Source organism: Apteryx rowi, unplaced genomic scaffold (assembly GCF_003343035.1).
Source record: "Apteryx rowi isolate R43461 unplaced genomic scaffold, aptRow1 scaffold_23, whole genome shotgun sequence".
NCBI lineage: Eukaryota > Metazoa > Chordata > Aves > Apterygiformes > Apterygidae > Apteryx > Apteryx rowi.
Genome location: NW_020448641.1, coordinates 4173405 through 4183214, shown reverse-complemented (window position 1 = coordinate 4183214; position 9810 = coordinate 4173405). Strand labels below are relative to the sequence as shown.

Below are 9810 nucleotides of genomic sequence, written 5' to 3'. Positions count from 1 at the left end.
TCAATCATATACGGAGAAGAAAGAAATCCTTGCCCTGAAACCTTCGTATCTTATGCAGTGTGAATCTATAGTTAAATTCCCCTTAGCTGATTAAAAGAAAATCCAGGGCAGTCGTTAATTTATTCTCATTCCATGTTTAAATCCATATCATGCCTTTATTAGCAAAAATTACAGATAGGAATAAAACAGATGCCCCAAATACATCCTGCCAGAGTACTTGCCCATTAAAATTTGCCTGTATTAACCCTACTTGAGCCTAGATTTGTTACAAAAATGTCTTTTTTTTTTTTTGTACTGAGCTTGTATCAGTAGGGTACTTGGAATCCTTTGAACAACTCCATCAAAAATACACTGTATCTGAATTGCCACTTACATTTAATAGCACTCCTGCTGGCTGCTGGAAGCCTTCGGGGCAGATGCAGTATATTGTACTACAACAGTTACCAAGATGATACGATAACTGGATCTTGGTTTTGGCACTCAAATTAGGAAAACGACCCTGATAAAATATGCAAAGAACTCTATTCACCGGGCCTAAGCTTCCTCACCACTGCTGTTAAGCTATGCTTCCAAAGCAACCAGCGTTATCCTGCTGTGCAAAAAGATGTAGAATTTAGGATTCCTACCTAGAAGACATCATCAGACTGATCAGAGAGGGGGGATCCACCACTGTGCAAACCTTTTGTGCCTGAGTTCCTACCCTGGGAAGTACTAGAAGTATTTCTTGACCCTTAAATATCTCCTGAACGCTGCTTAGACTGCAAACTATGAAGAGCAGTTCTCTGAGCTCACGTGATCTTCTTCCGTGAAAAGAAAACTGATTTCCTAATAGGACCTCCTGGATGCTTGAAATAACATGTTTATGGTCACCTGTAAATGTGCGTCAAGGCATAAAGAAATATTACTTTCTTTCCTTTCAAGCAACAGTAGGATTCTGCAATACAGAAGAAATAAAGGCAAGGAAATTTAAAAAAGAAAAGGATCACACACAGAAGTAAAAAATAATGGAGTGGATAGTTACGGTTTAGATTCTTTTGGGTTTATGCAGCTAAAATCTGTCCTGAAAAATTCACTGGAAAAGCAGATGTTCGTTATTGGCTCTTAAAACATTACTATACAGCAAATTAATAATGAAAGAGGCATGTGTCACCTACTAGTGAGATTATAACATCACACCTTTATATATTTCTGGAATCAGTGGAAATAACTGGCAAAGCATGCACACATTCAGGCAAGTGAGATTTTTAAAAACACTCAGTAGCTCAACTCTTTTCCCACAGAGGGAGGCTATTTCAGTGGAAACAGAACCATGCTGAGTCTGAGAACTTCTGAAAATCTGAACTTAATGCACTAACCGGTTCTGTTTTGCAAGTGCTACAGCTTTTATATTCACTTCCGTCCTTTTTTAACTAAATATTGGTTTTGGATAATACTGTTGCATTCATATTTACCTAAGGAAAAGAAAAAAAAAAAAAGATCCAGCACTTAAATCTCAAAAGCTTGTTACTTTTACACCACAAAACAGAGAAAAGAGATTTTTGCTTTGTAGAATACATTTGCCTCTATTGGTCACCAGTTACCAAAATAAAAATTAAAAAACATATAAGCTGTATATTCCAAATGCAAAAATCATTCGGTTGTATCAATCACAAAAATAAGAATGCCTTATTTTCCTCTCACTTACATACTTGCAGCTTCCCAAACCAAATAAGGTTGTAGCAAGGACAAAATTTACAGGCAAGTTATGCAAAGTTGAAATGTTTCTAGGGCAACATTTTACAGTCCCTTGGAGTTCCATACAGTGGTTTACTGTGCACTCAAAGAGCATTTATTTATACATGTGTCTGAGGTTTTCTGTCAGGTTTTCTTTAAAGTTCAGGCTTTTCTTTTCTCAACTAATCTAATTTGTCCAAGATGCATGGTCCCACTTTTTTTCTCTGGAAAACCAATGCTGTTACACTGTTTCCAATTCTTCCTCCAAAGCAAAACTTGGGTGTTGGCAGCTCCTCCAGAACTTCAAATCCTGCCAGACAGAAATTAAAATGCTTTTATTAGAAGGAAGTCATTTTATTCTCCTCTTGGATAACCCTTTGCAAACCATTCCTTATTGGTTTGGAAAACTTGCAAGGCAGTTACTTTGTAAGTTTATAGGACTGTATTGTTACACTGCACTGCTGCTTTATACAGCTGAAACCCTTCCATGGGTAATAAAAGTCTTAGCTGGCTGAATCACACAAATTAATGGCAGAAGATGATAACTTGCCAGCAATTTTAGCTCCCCAGAAGGGATGGTTGTATTAGATCCACACTTCTGAGTTTCAAGCATGAGATTCAGGAGCTGACCAGCATGTTAAAAAAGCCCTTCAGAGAGGATCACAAAGGTCACTGAGCAGATGACCTAGAACGTCACAGTCCAGACTTGACAATTTCCCTAAATATGAGAAACAATGTTACCCCAATTTCAAAATGAATTGGGTGAGTGATCTGGGTCTGTCAATGAAGGACCAAAAGAGAGAGAAGAAAAAAAAAATCATATGGGTATAGAATTCCCTCCTTTCCCAGCATAACTAGCCTGAAATTGTTGTTCTCCAAAGTATAACACAATCTGTGCTCCCTTGACACATTGGCACTGGCAAATAAAGCTGTAATTCTTGGAAAAAAAAAAAACGGTGAAGAAAGACTAGTAAATGCCTCAACCTATCTACCACCGCTTTGTCTAAGCTTGATTTGATAAAGTAAATATGTTAACACTGGGACACTAAAATTTACCTACTGCATCCTTGAAGAACCACAGGTTAGTAGATGGCTCTGCTCAACTGCTTACCTTCTCTGAACTCATTTAGCAGCTCCTCCTTGGTCCAGTTACAAGATGTTATGAGGAAAAAGCCTTCTGGTTTCAATACACTGCAGAGAGATCTCACATACTGCTTCCTCTTTCCAACTGCATTCTCAGGATTAAGGCTTATGGCATCGAAAGTCCCCTTGTCAATACAAATCTGAAATCCTGATAGCTCAGCTGATGGAGCCAAGAAGTCTTCTACCTAAACCAGAAGTCTACAACTGTGAAAACAATCTTACACTCAGGAGCTCCTGAATCTTTAATGCAAACCAATGCTTTTAAACAGAAAGCCTCCAACCTGACAATAGGTATGCTACGGAGAGGGGTAACTCGGAGGCTTTTCGCATTATAATGCCATGTTATCTTCTTTTTCCTCTGTGGATTGCATAATAATCTATTTGCTGTAAAGCCCATGTATATATCTGTCCGTCTAAAGCTCAAGCTAACATATTTGGAAGTTCATTCTTTCAGTCATTACTTGTACTTTGATCCCTGTTTTCCTAGGCTCTACCAGTGTGCCAGGCACTGTACAAATGCAAAACAAAAGACAGTGCCCATCAGAGACATTACAGTCGACCTACAAGAAAGGAGACATCACACAGGTGCAGAGCTGGAGAGGAAACAACACAGCACAGACAGAAAGCTCAGTATGAAAGGCAGGTCACCCAGACTTCCCGCTGCACAACTACTGGTAGAGATTCTTCCAGTTAAGAGTTTAATCTTCTACCTCAAATCCAAAATGCAGAACGTACCAACTAAATCACAGAACTCTTCAAACGACAAATCCACTATTTTGCCCCCTACTAGAAGCAGGGGAATCTTTTTAGCCCTAATGGCTGTTGTGAACAGAAAAAAAAAGTAGACCAAGAGATCTTCTTGTAAATACATATTTATTAACAAGCTTTGGTTAGAGTCCTCCCATGAGGTCTAAAATACAAATGAAAGGCGTTGTTAATATATTACAGTGAAAGCATTTGAATAGCAAGTAGGTCATTTAACCTTGGGTTCAACTGCTTTCTATTTCCTTAATATAGTTTCTCTCAGCACTTACCTGGAATTTAATGTTAGACATCCCTTCTTTCTCTTTCACTTGTTCTGAAAGTAGTATTGCAGAAGGAGAGTAATCAATCCCAGTGAGATTAGTGTACCCAGATTTTGCCTAGACAGAAGTAGAGAATCTTAATCAGTGTGCTAGCAAACTATGTTTATTCAACAAGTGTATTCCCTATCTAAAATCCATGTCACTTCTCCTCCTCTTGATGACAAAAAACCCACCCTTTTATTCATTTTTATTCCTGTTATCACCACAGGAATAGCTGGGGAAATGAGCTGAAATGACTCCATTCTGTCTGATACCTCATCAAAAGAATTGTTAACTGAAATCTAGTTTATTTCAATTTTGTGGAAAACTGAGCATAACTGTGAAATGTCATACCCTGGAGGGGAACAGGCTTTCTTAGCTGCAACCAAAAGTAACCTAGAAACCAGGAATTTTCAGTGATGAGAACATTTGCCAATACCAGTTGCTTCGAAAATGAGAAGAAACCCTCTTTAATACTTGCATAACATATGAGATTGAGCAGTTATTTGATTTATAACCTAAATCATATGAGCCAAAATATATAATACATTTTATTAGTAAAGGAAAATATTGTAAAAACTTATGGTTTCCTAATTATTGATGTTAATATCTAATTGAATACAATTATCTGAATGCAACGAGGTCTCTGTTGTAATTTCCACAGACAGGTGAGGAACCACCTAGAAGAGTATACAGAGACTTCCAGTCAATCCAACCTTGAACGGGATAATAAGCCAGTGCAAAGAAATCAGGCAATTAGAGCGTAGCAACCCTTCTGCAAAGCAGACGGGCTAACATACCTTGCCTCGGCTGCAGCTGGATGTGCGGAGGGGGGCGGTAATACACTTTCGTTCTGAGAGAGAAGGAACTGAAGCGACCAGATTTGGGTATCATGTATGTCAGCCGGCCTGGCTAGATCCAAACCTAACAGGAAGGGGTATGATCTTATGGCCAGCCGGAGGCAGCAATAACAGAGAAAGGGAGGTGTGTTGGGTTTTTTTGTTTGTTTTTGAACAATACATGGACTTCGACTAGCATACAAGCAATCAGCTGCATCCCTACTTGTTCCAAAGGCTGATACCTCAACAGCAAGGAACACTACAAAGAGATTTTTTTCAAACACTCCTTCCTCCTCCCAGCAGCCCTTCAATCCGTGTGAGCTCAGCGCTAGCCAGCTGTTGTTAACTGAGGACTAATTTCAGCTGAACACAAAGACTGCGTTGTTTGTATTTGAAGAACAGCATATTGCTCAGCCCTCTGCCCACGTTCCTCCCCAGAGCTCCAAGGGAGAACCAAGCTTCCTGAGATGCCTGAGCTGAAAGCTTGAGGGTGGAAGAGAAGATCCCACAACAGCTCCCTCAGTTTGGAAAGGAAGAACCTGAGTCACTTTAGGGAGTTTCCATTCACTCTTATAGTCTCTGAGGCAAGGAAGGAAAGTTTGAGGAAAAACAACATGCACTGCTGCTAAACTTGTACGGTCTGACTACTTCTGCCTACGGACAGAAAGGGAGCATTCCCTAAAAAACGCCAAAAATGACTGCACTGCATCCTGGAATTTGACTCAGATCCTGAAGCTGGTATTAACAAGCACTCTTCTGCTACTTCTCGAAAAAGCAGGTTAAATAGCAGAAGGTCATTTGCAATGTCATCAGCATTGCACCATGTCTGGGCCTTTGCATGGTAAATCCCCTCACTTGGGTGGTGAACTCCTTTCACTTCAGAGAAGTTTTTCAATATTTTTGGCTCTCGCACTCCTCAGAAGAAGAGAAGGTCAGAGCTCCACATGGCAGCAATATTTCCTTAGAAGAGCTGGAATTTTTGGAAGGAAAAAAAATTCGGTCATCAATGCAGCCTACCAGATTCCTCAAGTATGCAGGAGTAGGAGCATGGTCTACCGCACACATAAAAACTTCAAGGGGTCCCACTTATTACCTGTTTGTCAGTCAGCTGTTTTGACTCCTTTCCGTGCCATATTCCCCGTTGGAACTGACAACGCCTCATCCAGACCTAGCTGCAATTAAGAGTAATTTTCTCAGCATACTCCCATTTATTAACCTTTACTGTCAAGGGAATACTGGAGCCAGGCATGCCATTACGAACCACAGGCTATGGTGCTTCTTCCGTTTCTGATGAGCCTGATACATGCCCTCAGCAGCTACCTTCCAGAGACGGGCTACTTAATATCCTATATAACTAAATCCTGACTCCCCTCTTCGGTATTGCCATTTCCGTGACATTATCAAGTCCAAACTCCAATGGCAGAACTGTTCTACTGTAGCTGATGAGCTTGCCAAAATAAACCTAACTCTATTGTCAAAACCTAGTAGCTAGCACAAAAAAATATTCTTTTGCATCAGCTAAGCAAGTGAGATCCTGAATCATTTAGGGATGATAAACACGTAATTTTTAAAGTCACTTTTCAAATAGAAACTGCAATGAAAATTTCTTAGTAAATCAACAACAGAACTTGAGGAACTTATGTATAGCAGAGTGCTCTTATGGCAGTGTAATAGTTTTGAACAGCTAACAGGCTGTTGTTTTGCTGTTATAGAATGAAATCAGTTTCAGATTTATAAGTGTTGCCAGGATAAAATTAAGGCCTTATAAACAGATTTTTCCATTAGATTTTTCAACAGTGATAGAGTTAGTATTGCTTTAAAAAAATCATCATTATTACGCTTCGAAATTAATTTCTCTTAATGAGATAAGCAATTTCTACTTTTGATGATAAGACTTCCCCCGTACTGCAGACTGCAGCAGCCAATCCCTGCAAAGGCTTTAAACTTTTTTAAAATCAAAGTCCATGTTAAAAATATCCCAACGGTATTTCCATTATAAACCTGACTTTGACACGCCTCCATTTTCATTTCTACAGTATCTAATGGAGCTAAGAGAGAATATAGCACAACAGAAACTGTTACAGTACGACAGCTACTTTCTTTACCAACCCTCCTGTAATATTTCACCAGAGGAGTCAATCAAAACCAGGAAAGGAATACTGCAGCTCCTAAACTACTCGTACCACTACGTAATAACAGCATTATTACACTTTAAAACACATCTGGTAAGGGATTTCCACCCTGACAGAAATGGATGCTTCTTGAAAATAAGTGTTATCAACTTTTTAAAGTGCTTACATAAGCAACTTGTTTTTAACCGCTTTATCCATAAGTAGTGAGTATTATTATCAGAACTGAGCATGGACAAAGGGTCTGGTTTTGCATATGAAAGTACTTTGTGTATTAATCAACTTAATTTCCTTACCTGTGGGTGTTTTACACAGCAATGGGAAGAAAAGCATTTTAAATGTGGGAAAACAGAAAGTAAAGTTAAAATAAGGGATATTCAGGCTGGCTACCTAAAATATTCACCAACATCAATGTTAGCATTGATTTAAAGAAATGTTTTTAAATTTTAGAAATCAAAAATACTGCCAGGCTGAGAAGTGTTAAGAAACTAGTAGTTTAAGTGCACCTAGCAAAAATGGCCGATATTTTCATTTGGTAGAACAACATATCTTCTGCTGGCTAGGTCTGGACTTTTGAAAACCCCTCATGGCATTGCTGATTCATTGAGTTAGATATTTAAGTCCCATAAGGGGGACTTAGAAAAGGGGGCAATTACATCTTGCCTTTGTGACAGAATGTTCTTTGAGGCATATCAACAGCAATGAATTCATTTCACTTATATTTTCATTTGGTTTGAGAGTACTAAGACCTCATGCACTGTAACGAGCGCTCTGTTGATGGAAAAAGCACAGAAGAGGTTGCAAAAGAGGTTGCTTGCTTTTTGGCTTTCACATAAGTTACAGCTTGCCATGATTACTCTCACTTGTGAGAACAATATTTAAACTATTCTGTTCCAGGCATTGATTCTGTATCAAAAGCACAAACTTTGCAATATACCAACCAGTTCAACCAGTAAAACACCATTTCCAGTTCCAATGTCAAGCACAGAGCTGTCAAGGGGGATCTTGCGTTTTTCCATCCATCTAATTAAGCGAACCATGCTTTCTTCTCCAAACCTATTAAAAACAGGGGCTCAGGTAACCAAGAGAGCAAAGACATACCAAAGGCACCGCAATTCTATTGCACGACTTCCTCTCTCCAGCTTTTGTTAAGCACCTGTTACTGAAGCACTTGGGCAACAATTGACATAGATCATATTCCAGGTTCGCTTTGTTTAAGTTTAAATGAATCAAGTGCACTGAAATACCAGCTCTGGAAGGTGAAGCCCTCAGTACATTAGAAAACAGGACAGTACTAGCAGCTTGCCTAGTGTTAAAATGAATATTTATTAGTAAAGTAGACCATAACTACCATCTCACTTTCCATGTAATAACAGTTGTCCAAATACAACTTAGAAATTTGTTTGCAAAATTGGCCCAGAGAGGATCTGGTGGGTTCGAGATTAAAATTTCCCATCATTTTGCCAACATCCTGAACTATGCAGTAACCCATTATATTATATTATTGATGTTTTTGTAATGCATCTTTCTTAAAAGACAACAATATGAATGCTCCAGTGGAGTTATTCTATTTACCAAATTTCCCCAGCATCTCCAATGTCTTGAAAAGTCTGCAGTTCTCTCTCATACGCAGCATCCCAGCTGGAGCGCGGAGGGGCGGGAATGAAAAGATACTGCAATTAATGAAAATTAGGGAGAAGGTTGCCCACCCTCGCCTCACTTAGGTCGCTCCCCAGACACCGCCACAACGGCGTTCCCACGATGAACCTGACCTGGGGCGGCCCCCGCCCGCCGCCGCCGCCGCCACTCACTGCTCTCTGGTGCCCAGCACCGAGGGGCTGAACGGAGCCTCCCCGCGCCCCGGCCCCGGCTCCCCCGCCACCGCCATGCCGGCCCGCGCCGCCCGGAAGCACCTCGGCGCCAGCGAGCGCCGCCGCGACGGGGCGCCGCGGCGCCTCTCTAGCGCCTTGGAGGACTTGCGCTCGTCTGTCTCTGCTCGGGGCCTAGCGAGCGCAACGGCTCCTAGACGCCCGACCTGCCTGATAAATTGCCTAAATTCCCTCAAAAAAAAAAAAAAAATCAATCACACAACCCTAAGTAGTTTGCTACTGAAAAAGCCAGTGCTAAGAGTGGCCACGGGTATCACACACCCTGCCAGAGCATGAAGGTGCGCAAAAACTCAAACCTAAGCACAGGTTTGGCCAAGAAGAAGCCACTCACGTGTTTCCTTCAGGTGTTCTGGGGCTTTGAAGTAAACACGTTTCAAGCCTCATGAAGTCAGTGGGTTTGGGCTGTAATGCTGTACTGCGGCTAATTTAGCCGAACTTAAAGATCCTAACTGCAAACAGCCTAACTTAAAAGATCCACTCCTGCAGGGCGTTTTTTTTCCCCCCTCCGAGCAAAAAAGGATGGGCCGTTGCTTTTTAACACTGTAACTCCATGGGATAAAATAAGGTTTAGTTTAGTCCCACTTTTGTGCCCTTTGCTCAACTACTTTTGAAAAACCACCATTTTGTTCTGTTTCACGATTCTACTGGATTTACCTGGGAAAAAAAAAAAACAAAAAAACGGAAAGCCAGTGAACAGTTTTGTTTTTACGGAGAGCCCCGCTCCGAGTGACCAGACGTTCCTCACCTCTCTTCGCCTTTCCACCCCCCGGACCGCCTAACCGCCGCGCGGGCGGGGGCGGGGCGGACTACACCTCCCAGGCGCCCCCGCGCCGCAGCCGGAAGCGGGCGGGCGGTGGCGGGGCGCGGGGACTTGTGGGAGCGGCGGCGGCGGCGGTGGTCTCCATCATGGCGGCTTCCATCTCGGGCTACACGTTCAGTTCCGTCTGCTACTACAGCGCCAACAGCAGTGCCGACCACGTAGGTGCCGGGGCCGGGGCGGCCGCTCTGCCCGGCACAGCGCCCCGCCGCCCCC

General features: G+C 41.6%; 2 protein-coding genes across 4 annotated transcripts in view; one reads left to right on the top strand and one right to left on the bottom strand.

Annotated features, from left to right (window-relative positions):
* Nucleotides 1-1157: 1157 nt before the first annotated feature.
* EEF1AKMT2 (EEF1A lysine methyltransferase 2) lies at nt 1158-9393 on the bottom strand. 3 transcript variants are annotated; one of them, XM_026065578.1, is made up of 7 exons: nt 9109-9393; nt 8464-8529; nt 7830-7944; nt 5853-5927; nt 3891-3998; nt 2825-3041; nt 1158-2023 (listed from the first exon to the last, which is right to left on the bottom strand). In XM_026065578.1, the coding sequence occupies exons 1-7, from the start codon at nt 9159-9161 to the stop codon at nt 1896-1898; spliced, it is 762 nt and encodes a 253-aa protein (XP_025921363.1). In that variant the 5' UTR covers nt 9162-9393; the 3' UTR covers nt 1158-1895. The 3 variants fall into 3 exon arrangements, with proteins under 3 accessions (XP_025921363.1, XP_025921362.1, XP_025921364.1); XM_026065577.1 differs by lacking the exon at nt 9109-9393 and adding an exon at nt 8700-8782; XM_026065579.1 differs by lacking the exons at nt 5853-5927; nt 9109-9393 and adding an exon at nt 8700-8782.
* A 244-nt stretch (nt 9394-9637) lies between these two features.
* Nucleotides 9638-9810, top strand: part of ABRAXAS2 (abraxas 2, BRISC complex subunit) — a 19763-nt gene continuing 19590 nt past the window's right edge. Inside the window, exon 1 of the mRNA XM_026065580.1 lies at nt 9638-9755. Within this exon, the coding sequence (XP_025921365.1) occupies nt 9684-9755 (72 nt within the window). The 5' untranslated portion in view covers nt 9638-9683. The remainder of the gene's footprint in view (nt 9756-9810) is intronic.

Coding starts and splice junctions, on each gene's coding strand:
- EEF1AKMT2 (XM_026065577.1), bottom strand. CDS start 8,776: ATGGCGGTGGCGGGGGAGCCGGGGCCGGGGCGCGGGGAGGCTCCGTTC. Junction 8,530..8,699: donor GTGCTGGGCACCAGAGAGCA/GTGAGTGGCGGC, acceptor TCCGCGCTCCAG/CTGGGATGCTGCGTATGAGA. Junction 2,024..2,824: donor GCTAAATGAGTTCAGAGAAG/GTAAGCAGTTGA, acceptor TCTGTCTGGCAG/GATTTGAAGTTCTGGAGGAG.